The sequence below is a fragment of the Branchiostoma belcheri genome, unplaced genomic scaffold, assembly GCF_001625305.1.
Source record: "Branchiostoma belcheri isolate BF01 breed outbred unplaced genomic scaffold, Haploidv18h27 scaffold8, whole genome shotgun sequence".
Classification (NCBI taxonomy): Eukaryota; Metazoa; Chordata; class Leptocardii; order Amphioxiformes; family Branchiostomatidae; genus Branchiostoma; species Branchiostoma belcheri.
In genome coordinates, this window is record NW_017804464.1 from 1,416,832 (window position 1) to 1,431,012 (window position 14,181).

Genomic DNA, 14,181 nt, shown 5'->3' on the forward strand with positions numbered 1-14,181 from the left:
CTGGTTATAGTGAAGACAGCTGGTGATGCTAGTACCCAATCCTTCCTTCCATTCCCCAAGGGAGTTTACCTCGCAGGGCTCAAAATTCATTTTTGGGAATAGGTGCACTGGTGCACCCAACCTAAAAAAAACAGGTGCACAAAAATGCTTTGGGTGCACCATATGAAACAAAACCTAATTGCAGTTCTTACTGCTCCTCTTCTGAGAAACTAAAATGAGAGCTAACTTCAAAATCTTTAAAAAGTACTACAACAAAGATTTTGTTATTTTTCTAATACTTAGAGACCAAGAATATCTGGTATACTATTATACATTTCTAACGTAAAAAATTCATACAAAAATATTTGGGTGCACCAGTGCACCCACATAAAAAAATTAGGTGCACAGCTCCAATTTTGGGCGCACTAAGGTGCACATGCACCCAGTATTTCAAACCCTGCCTCGGAAAAATAAATCACCAACAATATACATGTAAGCGTCTGTATTGATTAACAGTTACCCTAGTTGTGGACTGTGACAAATGGACTAGTGATGAAAGTAATAGAGTGCCTTGAGAGATAAGATGTCACTTGTAGTAGCCTGAAGTAGTTTTGTACCACTTATAAATTGACACTGACATAAAGAGATTATGTTGTCATTGACTTGTTTGAGCAGAAATGATTTGTGTAAGCTGTCCCCGTGGTGTAAAATGCCAGTTTGGATGGCACGTGGCAAAAGCTCAGTTTACAACTTTACAATATTCAACTCAAGGCATTTTGTAAATCTGTATTATTACTGGTAGTGCAAATTTATCTCGTCTATTTGGCAAAGATTAACTCCCTTAAATCAGTATCACTGAACAGTAGTTCAGACTCCTGGTATTATATTTTCATTCATGCCTATACCAGAGCAATCCCTTCTTTACAGATCTGATTTCATATCAAGTAACCTAAAGATATCTGGGTTTCATGTCAGTATTAATATAGTTGCTATTGAATTTCATGGTAAATTTGAAGAAAGTTTTTTCCTTGAACTACTGATCTGTGAAATATGATGATGGTATGAAAAGTTGTGCCTTTTCATGGTGCTGAATTATGAGTTGCAGAATCCAGTTGACCACCTGTCAATCAACAGCTGCACCACCTGTCAATTTGATCAAACCTGCTCCAGACAGTTTCGGGTGGGCAGGTGCGTGGACAAGATAAGGGTTGTTAAGGGATTTGATGGGCTCCTCAAGGACCAATTATTTATCTACAGTCTCCGTGATGTAAGTAGGCCAAAGGACGCAGCTCCATCCTGTGATCAATGAATCACTGATATTGTGATAATGATTTAGAGGAATAATGCTGACCTAAGATTTTAACATGACAATAGGAAACTGAGGGGAAGTGCATACTTTCAAAGTTTGGAACATCCAGTTTCATTGAGTGAAGAGGATTAGATGGAAGTTTTCCTTTACACTGTCTGTTTTCATCTTGAATTCTTAGTGTAATTTTACTCAAAAATCTCTGAGAATCAAAAAGAATTCTGAATTAAATTTGTAGTGGTTTGATGGTGACATTCTAGCCTAGGTACTATTCTTCGTAATCATACAACTTGCTCTCCCTTTTCACTAGTGATGTATTGGTGACTTTTATTTTTCCATACCTCGTGTAAGGGTTACAAATACAGTTGGTAATCTGCAAGTAGTGAGGTTTTCACCCCAAGGTCCATAAAAGCATTTATTCCAGTCTCTGGGGCAAGATCCTACGTCAGAGATAGGGGATTTCCAAGAAATGCTCCAGGATGTGTCCACAGATGTGCTAGTAATCCCAAAAGCGACCTTATACTGAAGGACTGAATGCTGTAGAGGAAATGCCAGTGAAAAATGGCCATGGTCACGTGAAATATCGAAATGCCACACACTCTCCAGTGGGCTGTCAGTCTAGGAGGTACATTGACTGAGTTGATTGAAGGTTATTATGTTTACCTAAAGAAAATATATTGTTTTTGCTTTGTCTCATTTTCTTCTTCTTCTCCAAACCAAAAAGGTCAATGACCTGAACTAGATGTCTATTACCATGGTAACTAGTGTTGGGTTACATCAGGTTGCAATTTTATAGCAGAAGGGATTTAGACTCCTGTCTGACCATGTATATAAATGTGTTTGAGTAACAATTAACAGAGCAGACCATACATATATTATGCAATTAGGTAAACATTATGCATTTGCTTTGCATGTGTCATAAGTTGCAGCAATTTTTTCTTTGAAAAAAATATTTTGCCTTTCAATTTCCTAACTATTTTCTTCTCTACCAGCAGTTGCAGTTTTTTCCATTCTAACTTTTTGTTCAAATTCTTCGAGTGCGGTCTACTTTGTAACTAGTTAAGAATGCTTGTTCTGTGTAAAATATTCAGAATCTCTATGATCTAATCACATAGTATCATGTCATAATACATGTATTTATGTTTACCGAAGGAAAACATATTGTTTTTACTCAGTTTCTTCCTCCTCCTCTTTTGTTCCAAACACTAACCTCTGACCTGGCCAATGACATGATTTGTTGACATCTGTCACCATGGTAACTGGTGTTGCGTTATGTAATGTGGCAATTTCATGGTCTGCTCTACTCCTGTCACCATATACTCCTAGTACATGTGAATGTGTTTGAGTAAAAATTAACAGGGCAGACCATGCCATGTCCAAAGGTACATGTAAACATTATGTATTTGCTTTGCAAATGTTACTTCTCTAGTTAATATATATGTTCATGTTTGTAATCTGTCTATGATCAGTCCCACACCCACTGCCATTAAGTCATACTCAACAATGCTTTAAAATTGATGCATTTCTAATCCTTCATTGCCAAGTTTGAGTGACAGTATGTTGAGGTACCGGGGTATTTAGCACCCTTCAAAAAGTTGTTTGCCCTCATCCCATGTTTGTCCTTGAATGCTTTTGACAGTCACTTCACAGATGGTGTCATGGCTTATGTTCACATTTGAAAATCTGTCAATTACAAAACTGTATCAGTCCCCCATCTGATTGACGTCATACTCAGCAGTTCTGTTACCTGGAAAACCTTTTAAATTTCAAATCCTTCATTACCAAGTGGCAGGGGGTTAGCACCTTAAACTTCACAAAATCATTGTTCATCCTTGCATATGTGTGTCCTCGAATCCCCTCGACAATCTGTCAGTGTCACATCACAGGAACTGTTTCTTGCAAAAGTTTTGGGACTTTTCTGGAACACAGTCTGTCAATATCACTAGTCTTGCAGGCAGATGGCGTCAGCTATTACATCCAACTTTCATGTCCCACCTAAGTTCTTGATAGCATCTTTCATACCTCAAGTCAAGCTTTTGAGGTGTACTGTAAGACCTGATTTTGATAAGACAAGAGCTGCCATGCATTTCAATGTGGTCGTTTGAATTTTGATTTGTAAACTGATTTTTTTTGTAACATTTGTAACGTCTATTTCATGTCACATTTTGTACAGTTTGGATGGATGGATGGATTTATTGTTGTACAAACAATGTTTTGTATGGATTTGAACACAATAACACACACAGACTTTATGATACGGTAAGGCAAAGGGCTGTCAACCCCTCCCTGCAGTATGCATACAAAGTCTTTCTACAGAAACAGTGGGAACTTTGCTGTGCTGTGTCACAAGGTTTATGATATCCCTGGGCTTTTCTTGCCCTACTTCTTTATAAGGGGTTACTGTCGGTCATCAGTGATAGGAGTAGAGACTGCAATATTACATAGAAGTGTTTGAACAAGATGAGGGTTGGTTACTATATTACACCTGTCCAGTGTAACACCTCAGACCTTGAACTTTGTCTTCCTACAACCTACATGTACATTTTGGACCAACATGCCAAATATCATCACAATCCATAAAGGCGTTCTGAAGTTACGCTGACTACAAATGTGTTGAAACACACACAGACGCAGACAGACACACAGACAGACAAACTAAAAACAATACCTTCATTTTTCATGGAGGTAATAAGGAGCAGTCAAACTGGACAGATTCCAACCTGACCAAACAACTCTACTTAACTCTACCCTACTCTACTTTATAACTTATATGTTATACCGTACAATTTTGTGGCAGATACAGCCTGAGGCATGTAATTAGGTCTATAGCCTTATCATGAGGCTTTACTTTTTGACTCAGTAAATTGTTATCTCTTAAGACTTTTTCAAGGTTAATTAGACTATTGGCAGAGTTTCTTGGAAATAGAAGCTTAGTAACGAGTTAAAGTACTGGTACTAGTGGTAGTCAATTTAAACTTTTTACAGTCCAATACAACTTTATACAATGTAACTGACATTCCCTGACCTCCCATATGTTGCCAGTCAACTTTGATGAGGGTCCGTTAATGAATATCATTGGTGTTCAGCCACGTCCATTTCCAGTAATAGATCCCCAGGCTAAGATTACCCTACTTTTACTTGGACTATTACACAAATAGGGTTTTAAAATGGTGGCCTCTGCTGCGATTACGTGCCCACGAAGCCTAGAGTCCCACTTTGCGTATTGTACTTGAAAGCATTTTACAGTTCTGATGGCTTTCCCGATGCTTAATGTTGGCTGCCAGGAACAACCTTGATTTTTTTTACGAGGGGCATCTGTTTGTGCATCGATTTTGGCTTGTTTTGTCGCCTTAGGAATTAATCTTGTTCCTCGCAACACTTACGTAGCGATTAATCCACACTGCATGGTTACAAGTGAAGATCAGCCACTGTTTGCAGATCACTAAGAGTTGTTCAAGGTAAAAAATTGCTTGGTTCTCTCATTTTGACATTTGGCAACCTTTTGGTGATCATGCAATTTTGGCCAAAGGTCCTTGATAGTGTGAGAACACCTTTATTCACCAACGCAGCACCAAACCTGTTGCTGTTGACAACACAACATCCTTGACAGAACATGTGTTCATGACATGTATTACGGTATTATTGTGTCCTGGTTTGCAAAGTAATGATTTATGATAGTCCTGTGCAAAGAACGAAAGAAAGAGGTCAACAACCAGTGATAAATTATTGTACATTATGTATATTAAGAAGAGATGTCAACTTATGGGGTCAGACCGCCCCTAGATTAAAGTGTGAATGATTGTTTAACTCTTTTACACTGGCAATAAAACTACTTGAACCAGCATTACACTGTCTACGACCTAGGGCCAAATTTCTTGATTACCAGAAGGTCACTGAATTTCAAAATTGTCAGAGAGTCAAGTATATTTTTGCCCCAAAAACTGCAAACACTGGCTGATCCCTAGAAAACTTAGTGATGAAGAGGACACCGGCAATATTGATGCCGAAACTGTCAGCTCGCAGACCTGTTGGCCATGCTGTTTTCCTGCTTTGTCATCGGCTTTAGAAGATCAACATGTCAACGTGGGCAATTACATCCAAAGAATTGATCATGATTTGATTGACCTGACCCTACAAAGTTCATTGAACTATGAATCAATCAATGATGTTTACCAATTTCTAACATGATTTCATTATATTACAAAGTCAGCGAATGGGGCCTGGAGCTCGTTTTTCAGCTTACACCTTAGTTCTGCAGCCATTATCTAGGCTAAAAAATTTTATTGGTGCACCGTGCGTCCGTGATTTAAAATGTAGTCGCACTGTCAAAATTCTGGGCGCATGTGCAACCAAATCAGTGGCACTCACGAGCCCTGTAAATGCACAAAATATTCATAAAAGTGACAAAAGATGAAACTACTACTAGCAGCTGTCAGAAGAAGAAGAAGAAGAAGATGATAAAATATATTTTTAGAACTTGAAGTTCTATTCTTATTTTACTAGCTTCTAAAAAGTGATTGCAACATAACTGCTGGTTTGAATTTAGTGGAGTGAGTAATTGATCACACTAGACAAGGAAAATACATAACGTCTGTAAAACAAATGCTGTTTACCTGCTTTAGATAATCCCTGCTGGTGTATTGTCATAAAATCTAATCCCAAATGGCATGCCTGTGGGTAGGGATGAAGCTGGAATTGACGTTTTCGAGAACACTGATTATGTAGGGATCAATACAAGGTCCTTCTGATGGAGTGTGGAGGCCTTGATGGTAGGACAGTTGCTACCACAGGATATAAACATTTAATTTTCTGCATCAATCATAATGAGCTGGTAAGTGAAATCCGATAGAGTTTTATCGCAGGCTTTTTACTACCACAGTGTCAGCACTTTTTGTTGCTACGTTTCTGTTAAATCTCCAAAATAGGTAAGAAAGGCACCAGACAGAGAGTGTTTAAAAGTCCTAACTTGTGATTTAAGTCTATACATTTTGTCCTTTTACCTATCATCATCATTGTCGCCACCCTGACGCTTGCAAACGATAGGTTGTCCTGGGGGGGAAAAAATAAAACCATCCTTCACAGTCTATGCAAAATGTATTCATAGCAAATTGTATTCATCATAAGTAGGAAAAAGCGTTTACTTGTCTGGATTCAGTTTCAAATAAAAAAAAGTGGTGTCAGAATCGGAGACTCTGGTACGGTCATTGACCTCACTTTTTTTCAGAGTATTTAGCCTTGTCCCAGAAACGGTAACTGATCCTAATACTGGAAGTCTGGTGTGATCTATGTTTCCTGTGTAGGAGGCTTGGCATGTGGGTGATATGAATCAAATTTAACTTTGAAGGATATTGAATGATGTGCTTAAAGCTTCCTGTCTTTGTAGGATTTCCATATATAGAAGTGAAAGAGGAAGGTACAGATAGATCAGGTTGCTGCATATTCAAATTCTCAAAGAAAGCAATTAAGACGTGTTCTTATTTGAAAGTGGTAAAACATTGATTTATTTGCTTGACCTGGAGATGCAAGTAGGAGTGATTATTGAGTTTGATGTTATCAGTTTATCTGGGTTTGAGTAATGGATCAAAAGTTGTTTAGTAGAAGTTATCAGAGTATTTGAACAATTTGGAAGAATTTGATAATCATTAACAATACAAAGACATCAGTGACTTTTGAAATACATGTATTGTTTTCATTTGAGCTGTTCATACAAGAAACTTTGTTTAACTTAAAACTTAATACTTTTGAAAAGTTGAATGGTTGTGATATGGTGGAATTAAGTATGGAACTTGTATGAATGTGGAGATGATGCTGATTTGCTGAAGAATGTATAAACTTGAGTATGTCAAAGTTTATGCATGGAAAGGCTTTGCTGATTGTAAAGAGATGTTGCTTTTAAGAGAGCATGGCAGAGGTTTAAATGCCGTCATCTATTCAGATCATTTTAAAGTCAAAAGTAAACAGATACACTTATGTTTGCATGTCTTTATTCATTGATAATTCTTTTGAGTTGCACTTGCACTGATATACTTGAAGTTTGCTGCATTGCAGCCAACCGATGATGATGATGATGATGATGAGTATATAGATCAGTACGTAATAAAAAATGCTGACCGTGTTGCTATATTTCCCCTGTCATAGTGGAGCAAAGTGAAATGGCGATGCCAGGCCAGTTGGAGGAACTGAAACAGAAACAGAAACATCAGGACGACCGAGTGGAGCTACTCAGTACAGGTGATACCGGGCTGAGCGTCGCCAACAAACACCTGGCACAGCTGGATAAACAGGTGAGCTCTGCACCTGGTCACCTGTCAGTGTTAGAAATACCCACCTGTAGTCTGCATTTTGCAGACATTTTCAGAAGAAAAAAATTAAGCAACCTGCAATTTTGCAGACTGCAGGTGGGTATTTCTAACACATGGCAGCTTCATTTGCTAATATAAGAGGCTGAACTGCGAATCACATCTTCCCATCTTGCGATTTGCAGCACTGTCATGACTTTTCGATCATAGTTACAGGAAGCGTTTTTTCTTTTCTGGGAACAGGCCAAAATCAATCCACGCATGGATGTCATCCATAAAAATTACTTGGTGTGGCCCTATATTATCATTAGTATAATCATTCAATTTGAAAAAAATAGGAATTGCTTGAAAAGGAAAAATGTTTCCTGCCTGCCCTGTCTTGAATTTCTCAAGGAAATTTTAAAGATCATTGAATGTGACAAGGCAAGGACAGTGAGCAATATTTTATGAATTGTATCAGCTTTGTATTTCCTGAAACTACGTGGGCATGGAAATTTAAGACAACTTTTGCTGACCTCTAGACAGAAAATGATCTTATGTTTCTACGCCCACGAAATTTCAGGAAATACAAAGCTGATATAAGATATTGCTGTTCTGTTGCTAATGAGCTATTTTATAGATTGAGATAGCAATATTTTAGATGTCCCAGGTGTGTAGTAATTATAGAAATTAGTCTGACCCACATGTTACCTACATGCACTAGTTAGCATGACTTAATCATTTGTTTTTACGTGATTAAAACAATGGTGTTACTGTTATAATACTGTTAGTAACACTGTTACTAACACTGTCAGTAGTTATACTGTTACTAACACTGAGTAATGAGAAAGAAGACATATCAGTCTGTTATGTCCCCAAATTTCTTCTCTTATTGACAAGAGTGATGGGAAAAGAATATTACCTCAAACCATGAAATTGTAATCAATCTTAACCTCCCATCTATATGACGATGATTAGATCATTACACTGCAGTATACTTGCAGAAATACCACCTGCAGGTATTTTTTATGTCTACCTGCACCTAACCTGCCCATATGAAACCAGCTTCCCAACAAATTGTTGCCCAACTTTTTTTTTAATATCTCACAGAAGCAACCAGTAGTTTGACTGGATATGAAGAAAGTAGATGTTGTAAAATTTGTATTAGAGACTGGTCTAATCCACAGTATTGATTGCAGATTGCAAAGCTGAACAAGACCACTCTCAGCATAAGTGCAAGTGTGTCCTCCTCACAGAAGCTGGTGGCTTTACCAACAACAGTTGAAGACCTGTCAAAGGTACAGTCATGTAATCTCCATAATGTAACAAAATGATGATTTTCTTGAAAAACACCATCAAACAATAGAAATTTAGACGGTCAATAGTAATTTTTTGCTTTAGAAGTAGATTAATGTTACTTCTTTCTGACACGCTTAAGTCGCAATTGATGGTGTTTTTTTTTAACATTAGCCCCAAAACATGCTGAGCCTTTGAATTCCTTTTGATGACTGTTAAGCCAAAGTGATCAACCCGCTATTGCCGGAGACCTATTACCCTATTTTCAAGCAAGCAGCCAAAATGGATGACTCCATTATATAGTCTATATTGCGATCGCTGAAGACAAATCGATGCACAGGTGACTAGCACTGTATGACCCGAAATGTTGTCAGGTCATTCCTCTGTCCTCAAGATTACTGCTGGAATTCTTAAACCTGCACTTGGGACTTGTGTAGTTTTACTTGATGAACTAAATTATTTTATTTTAGTGTTTTAATTAGTACCTATAGCATTTTTTTTCCCGTTGTACAATGTATAACTGCAAATTAATTTGATTTCGTTGCACCTAAATTCCATTGCATATGGTTCGTGGTGTCTGCATTTGAAACAATATTAGGAATGCATGATGGCTTTTTTTTTCACATTTTTCCAGATATTGAAGATGAAATGATATTTTCCGTCTGTCAGATTTCTGTTGTTTTTTCTGTCAAAGCTAAGACACAAAGAAATTTTGCTGTCTTCACAGGAAAATTTGTGTTCTCCAATTGCTTCAGATTATGCAAAGTAGCTTCCAGTCCATCAAAATCAAGCCTTTTTCCTTCTTTATAATTCAAAGGCCTGGCTATTGCCAATTGAGTGTGGAATTAGTATTAGGTAAATTGTCCACACTTCATTGACTACCTCATTCTTTAAGTCATTATTGACTCAGGATCATCAGATCTTTCTTAGCTCATTTTCCAACACAGCCTTCGATTCTCTTTCAAGACTGCATCTCAAAGAGAGGGAAAGACTTGATATGCATCCCCCATAGACACTTCAGTGTAGTTAGCAAAAAAACTTTCATCGCTAGTTCAAAAGATCTAAAGGTTGGGAGATCTGACGTGCTTGTATACGATTGTATTTAAAGTCAAAGGTCTGTATTGATCCACGCATTATTAACCAATGACCTATCATCATTTTGTAAAGGGAATCTTCGATCTAGAAGAGCCGAACTGATGGACAAAGATGAAAAATAGAGACTTATACAACAGAAGTGACAGAATGAGAGCACTGCTATATCTGATGATGAATTATTTTGTGGAAACAGCTCCTGTCTCCTGTCGTGGAGCCAACCTATATACGGTCACTCTTGTTTGAAATATGAATAATCAATCTGGCTTTAAGGTCCAAAGAATGGCCTGTTTTTCTGAGAGAGAAAAATCAATGTTGAATTATATAGTATATTACTTCTTCCTTGACCATTATTGACAAAAACAACACATCCCTCCAAAATTATGAATTCAGCAAGAATATCATTTGAAGAGACATCAGAAGGTGACTCAGACCTGTGCTATTGATTTCTTATGGAGTTGAATGTATTTCTTGTCAATATTAGACAAAGATTACTTCATGATCTATTATCTTTACCCGGAATAAATGCCCACTCAGCTCAACAATGGGGTGCCAAATGGCTCCTAATTTCTACCTGATTAGATCCATCAGTCCTGCAAGCGAGGTCAAATTGTAACTAGCCATTGGTCTACCTCAGCTTGCCATATGTATCTAGTTTTCTTAGCCCCCTCCTGGCTATGATATGCAACCAGATTTGAATGAAATGAAAAGAAAGTTATTAGGGATAGGGTCAGGAAAAGTTGAAAAATACTTTATCCTCTGGGAAAGTGATCTTGTTGTACATTTTATCTATATAGAAAGGAACTGAGCCAGCAGTAGTTCTAGCTTTAAAACTACATGTAATTTACACATATTGAATGGTTGTGACAACGTTCTGATGTTAAAGTCTGCTCAAACTATTTCTCAAGAAACTTGTGAATGCTGTAACATTGTAGAGCAATAGAAATGTGTTTTTCTTGTAGAGTTGTAAGGTAAATGCTAATTACCATCCACTGTGAGGTAAAGTGCTATTTGTGTAACAAAAATTCCTTCTTCAAATTCTCCTGGAAACTTCTTCCCCTTGCAGCAAATGGCTTCCATCGGTAGTGAGATTGAGTCCATGAAAGAAGAAATGGCAACAACAACAAGTACACAGAGGCAACTTCTACAGCAGGTGGACAATATGAGGGCAGAACTAGAACAAATAAAGGTATAATTTTTTTTTCTACAGCAATTACCCCAAGTTCCAACTAGAGTAAATTATTTGTCAATAGCAGATTTTTACAGGTGAAATATCTACAAAAGCTTATTTGAAGTTATAAAAAAAATCTGACATTGCGCACACACAAACTTTTGTATATGTGTAGACAAAGTTTTGTTGTATTACTCAATTTGGAAGTTCCTAGTGCCTAAAAGGATGTTAGGTGAGTAGAATACAGTTTTCAGCACCAAGGACAGATACAGTGCTGATGCAGTTGTAAAAGCTTTTGAATTCCTTTTTTCTTTCAATAGATTTGCAGGGTGGTGCTTGTATATAAGGGCTCTTGGAACATCAAAGAATTACTATTTCACTACAGCCTTCAGAGCTGCAATCTAAATAAGGTCAAGCCTTTGAGGTTTTATATTGCACCCAAGCCATACCCAATTTTTCACAAGAGGTTTAGATCATATTCAAGGAGCAAAATCAAGTTTACAAATTAGATTTCTCCCATCTTTTGAGTTCGAAACTCCGGAAATTAAGTCTCTTTAGGGAATAAAAGAGATCTGACATAGACCAAAAGTAGATTGAAGTAGTTGGCGTGATTTGCAAATGGACTGAGGTGTTTCAGCTCGAGTTTTCCAGGTACTCTTAAACCCCTTTCCATGGCTTATCTCCCAGGGTCCATACGACAACAAGGTGCATTGTGAAGATTTAAAATGCTCAAATGCAAAGTGCTAACAAACAGGCTTTCAGCCAGTCCTCTGGCCTTTCTCAGCTTGATTGCTGGACACCTTTGATTGCTGACATCAAACTTCCATGTGACTTAGGGTTTGCGTCATTTTGACTTGAGAAGGGTTAGAGGTCCCAAAACCAAGCTGATCAGCCCTTTATTTTTGTATGTGATTATTGTCACAGATGAACTTCTCTTCAAACATAGTACTGATGTTTAAACAACAGTGTGTGTGAAATCATTCAAATACTTCATGAAATGGTGTGTCTTTTCTGCAGAGAAACGAAGCTGTGACAGACGTCCCTTCAGCTGCAGCTGTAGCACCTGTACCCGGCGTCTCCCCGACCACCATGTCACCTGTCCAACAGCTGACAGCTGCTGCTGCGGCCACCAAGGCCCGCGCTGAGCTCGGGGAGACAGACAGCGGTGTGCTGAGCAGTTACGTGGAGAAGGTGGGAGATCTGTGGAACAATAGACCTGAAGCTTAACACACTGTTTTCCTTTTGTAAATGGAAGAGTGTAATAACTTATCTTGAAAGCTGTATCTAGTAGAAGTGATTATGAAGCAAGTTTAAGATGTAATTGCCAACACAGAAGAATTGGCTTTTCCTAGATTTCCAACTGGACGACTCCAGCCTTTGGTCTGGGTAATCAACCAAGACCAAATAATTGTTATTGTAACATTTTACAGGAGGTGGCCAGTCTAACAGCGATGGTGCACCAGCTGAATGACACCATACAAGCCTGTGTCAACACATATTCGGTAGGTCAATGCTGTCTTTTGTTTTTTACCTCAGCTATGCTCCTTATAGAAAGTTGCATTTTGAAGATTTTTTTTGCACAAAATTTATTTTTTTGAGCATACATAGTATTACATGCCACTATAGATAGACCAAAAGAATCAACTCTAAATCTATTGAAATTATTATGTAAATTTATCAAGGACTGGATTCTATACAATATTTTACCAGAATGCAAAATTTTACATGCATGTACAAAGACATACATGTATAGGGATGTCCAAGGAATATTTGCACTGACTATTCTTCTCACTACTCAATACAATCGAGACAATTCCAGTACCTTGTCTTGTAATTCTGGACCTTTAGATTTGGAATAAAATCACCATTACTTGACTTCCTATGTCCATTGTCTTCCACTCAAGGTTGTAACGGCAGAACTGAGGGCAAACATGAGTGTGCTGACCAATAGGGTGTCTGTTCTGGAGGCGGGCGGAGTCAGTGTAACGTCAGGGAACATCACCAGTTCTCCTGTGAACCTGCTCCAGTTGAGAGCTGACATGGACAAGTTGGTAAGGGTCAGCAGTTTGGTACATTCAGGGTATTGTAATGCTGAAGAGGTTTGGGCTTATTAGGCCACACTGATTTAATTTCATGGATGACATCCGCATACATATTGATTTTGGCCTGTTCTTAACAACAACAAAAAAAGATGACGTCCTCCGAGGCTTTTGCCTGGTGCCATCCTCCGTAGTCCATAGTAACCAGCAACAATAGGGATCTGGCCGTAACTATGAAGGATGGTACCCAGGCTGCCGACGCTCCATGGAACTCAGATCGGCATTTTTCTTTATTCTATAGCTGAAGGGTGTTGGAGGTGGAAACAGCACCTCAGGTCTTGGTGACAACAGTTTCAACAGCCTGATGGCACAGATCAGGAACATCACTGTGGCCATGGAGACACTGAAGGCACAGGTGGCACAGGTAAGCCCAGTTGTAAATATGTTTACCTTTGCAGAAGGAAAACATATTGTTTTTGCTATGTTTCTTGTACCTCTTCTTCTTCTCCAAACAAGTAAGGTCAATGACCTGAACCAGGAGTCTGTCACCATGGTAACTAGTGTTGGGTTACATCATGTTGCAATTTTATAGTAGGAGGGATTTAGACTTCTGTCACCATATATATGAATGTGTTTTAGTTTATTCCTTTGTTCAAATTTTTAAACATTGTAACTCAAGAAATGATGAATACATTTTATTCTGTTGTGCGTTTGTGGCACGTACAGATCAAATTTTGGGAACACTTTGAAGCCGTTTTTTTTTCTATTCTGGCTGGCTGAAAATTTTACTGTTACATAGTGTATTGTACTACAGCATCATCATAACTTAAAAATGGTGCAAATGTGATGTAGTTTAAAAGTTTGTCCTTCCTGTAGTGTGATTTCTGTCTGATACTAAAACATAGCTGCAGGGATTTGACATGTTCTGTCTGTGTAATGGCCCCAGAAGGTCTACCTTATTCTTTGTCTCACTGTTCAATCAGACTAACATAATGCAAAACCAATTTTAGAAACTGTACA

At 38.0% G+C, this 14,181-nt stretch overlaps 1 protein-coding gene across 5 annotated transcripts in view; it reads left to right on the forward strand.

Annotated features, from left to right (window-relative positions):
* The window catches only part of LOC109486261, a 56,997-nt gene that overhangs the window by 27,135 nt on the left and 15,681 nt on the right, over positions 1 to 14,181 (forward strand). For all 5 annotated transcript variants that reach the window (XM_019790010.1, XM_019790013.1, XM_019790014.1 and 2 more), the window contains exons 3-9: positions 7,424 to 7,569; positions 8,763 to 8,861; positions 11,018 to 11,140; positions 12,140 to 12,313; positions 12,553 to 12,624; positions 13,027 to 13,173; positions 13,463 to 13,585. In XM_019790010.1, the coding sequence (XP_019645569.1) occupies positions 7,424 to 7,569; positions 8,763 to 8,861; positions 11,018 to 11,140; positions 12,140 to 12,313; positions 12,553 to 12,624; positions 13,027 to 13,173; positions 13,463 to 13,585 (884 nt within the window). The remainder of the gene's footprint in view (positions 1 to 7,423; positions 7,570 to 8,762; positions 8,862 to 11,017; positions 11,141 to 12,139; positions 12,314 to 12,552; positions 12,625 to 13,026; positions 13,174 to 13,462; positions 13,586 to 14,181) is intronic.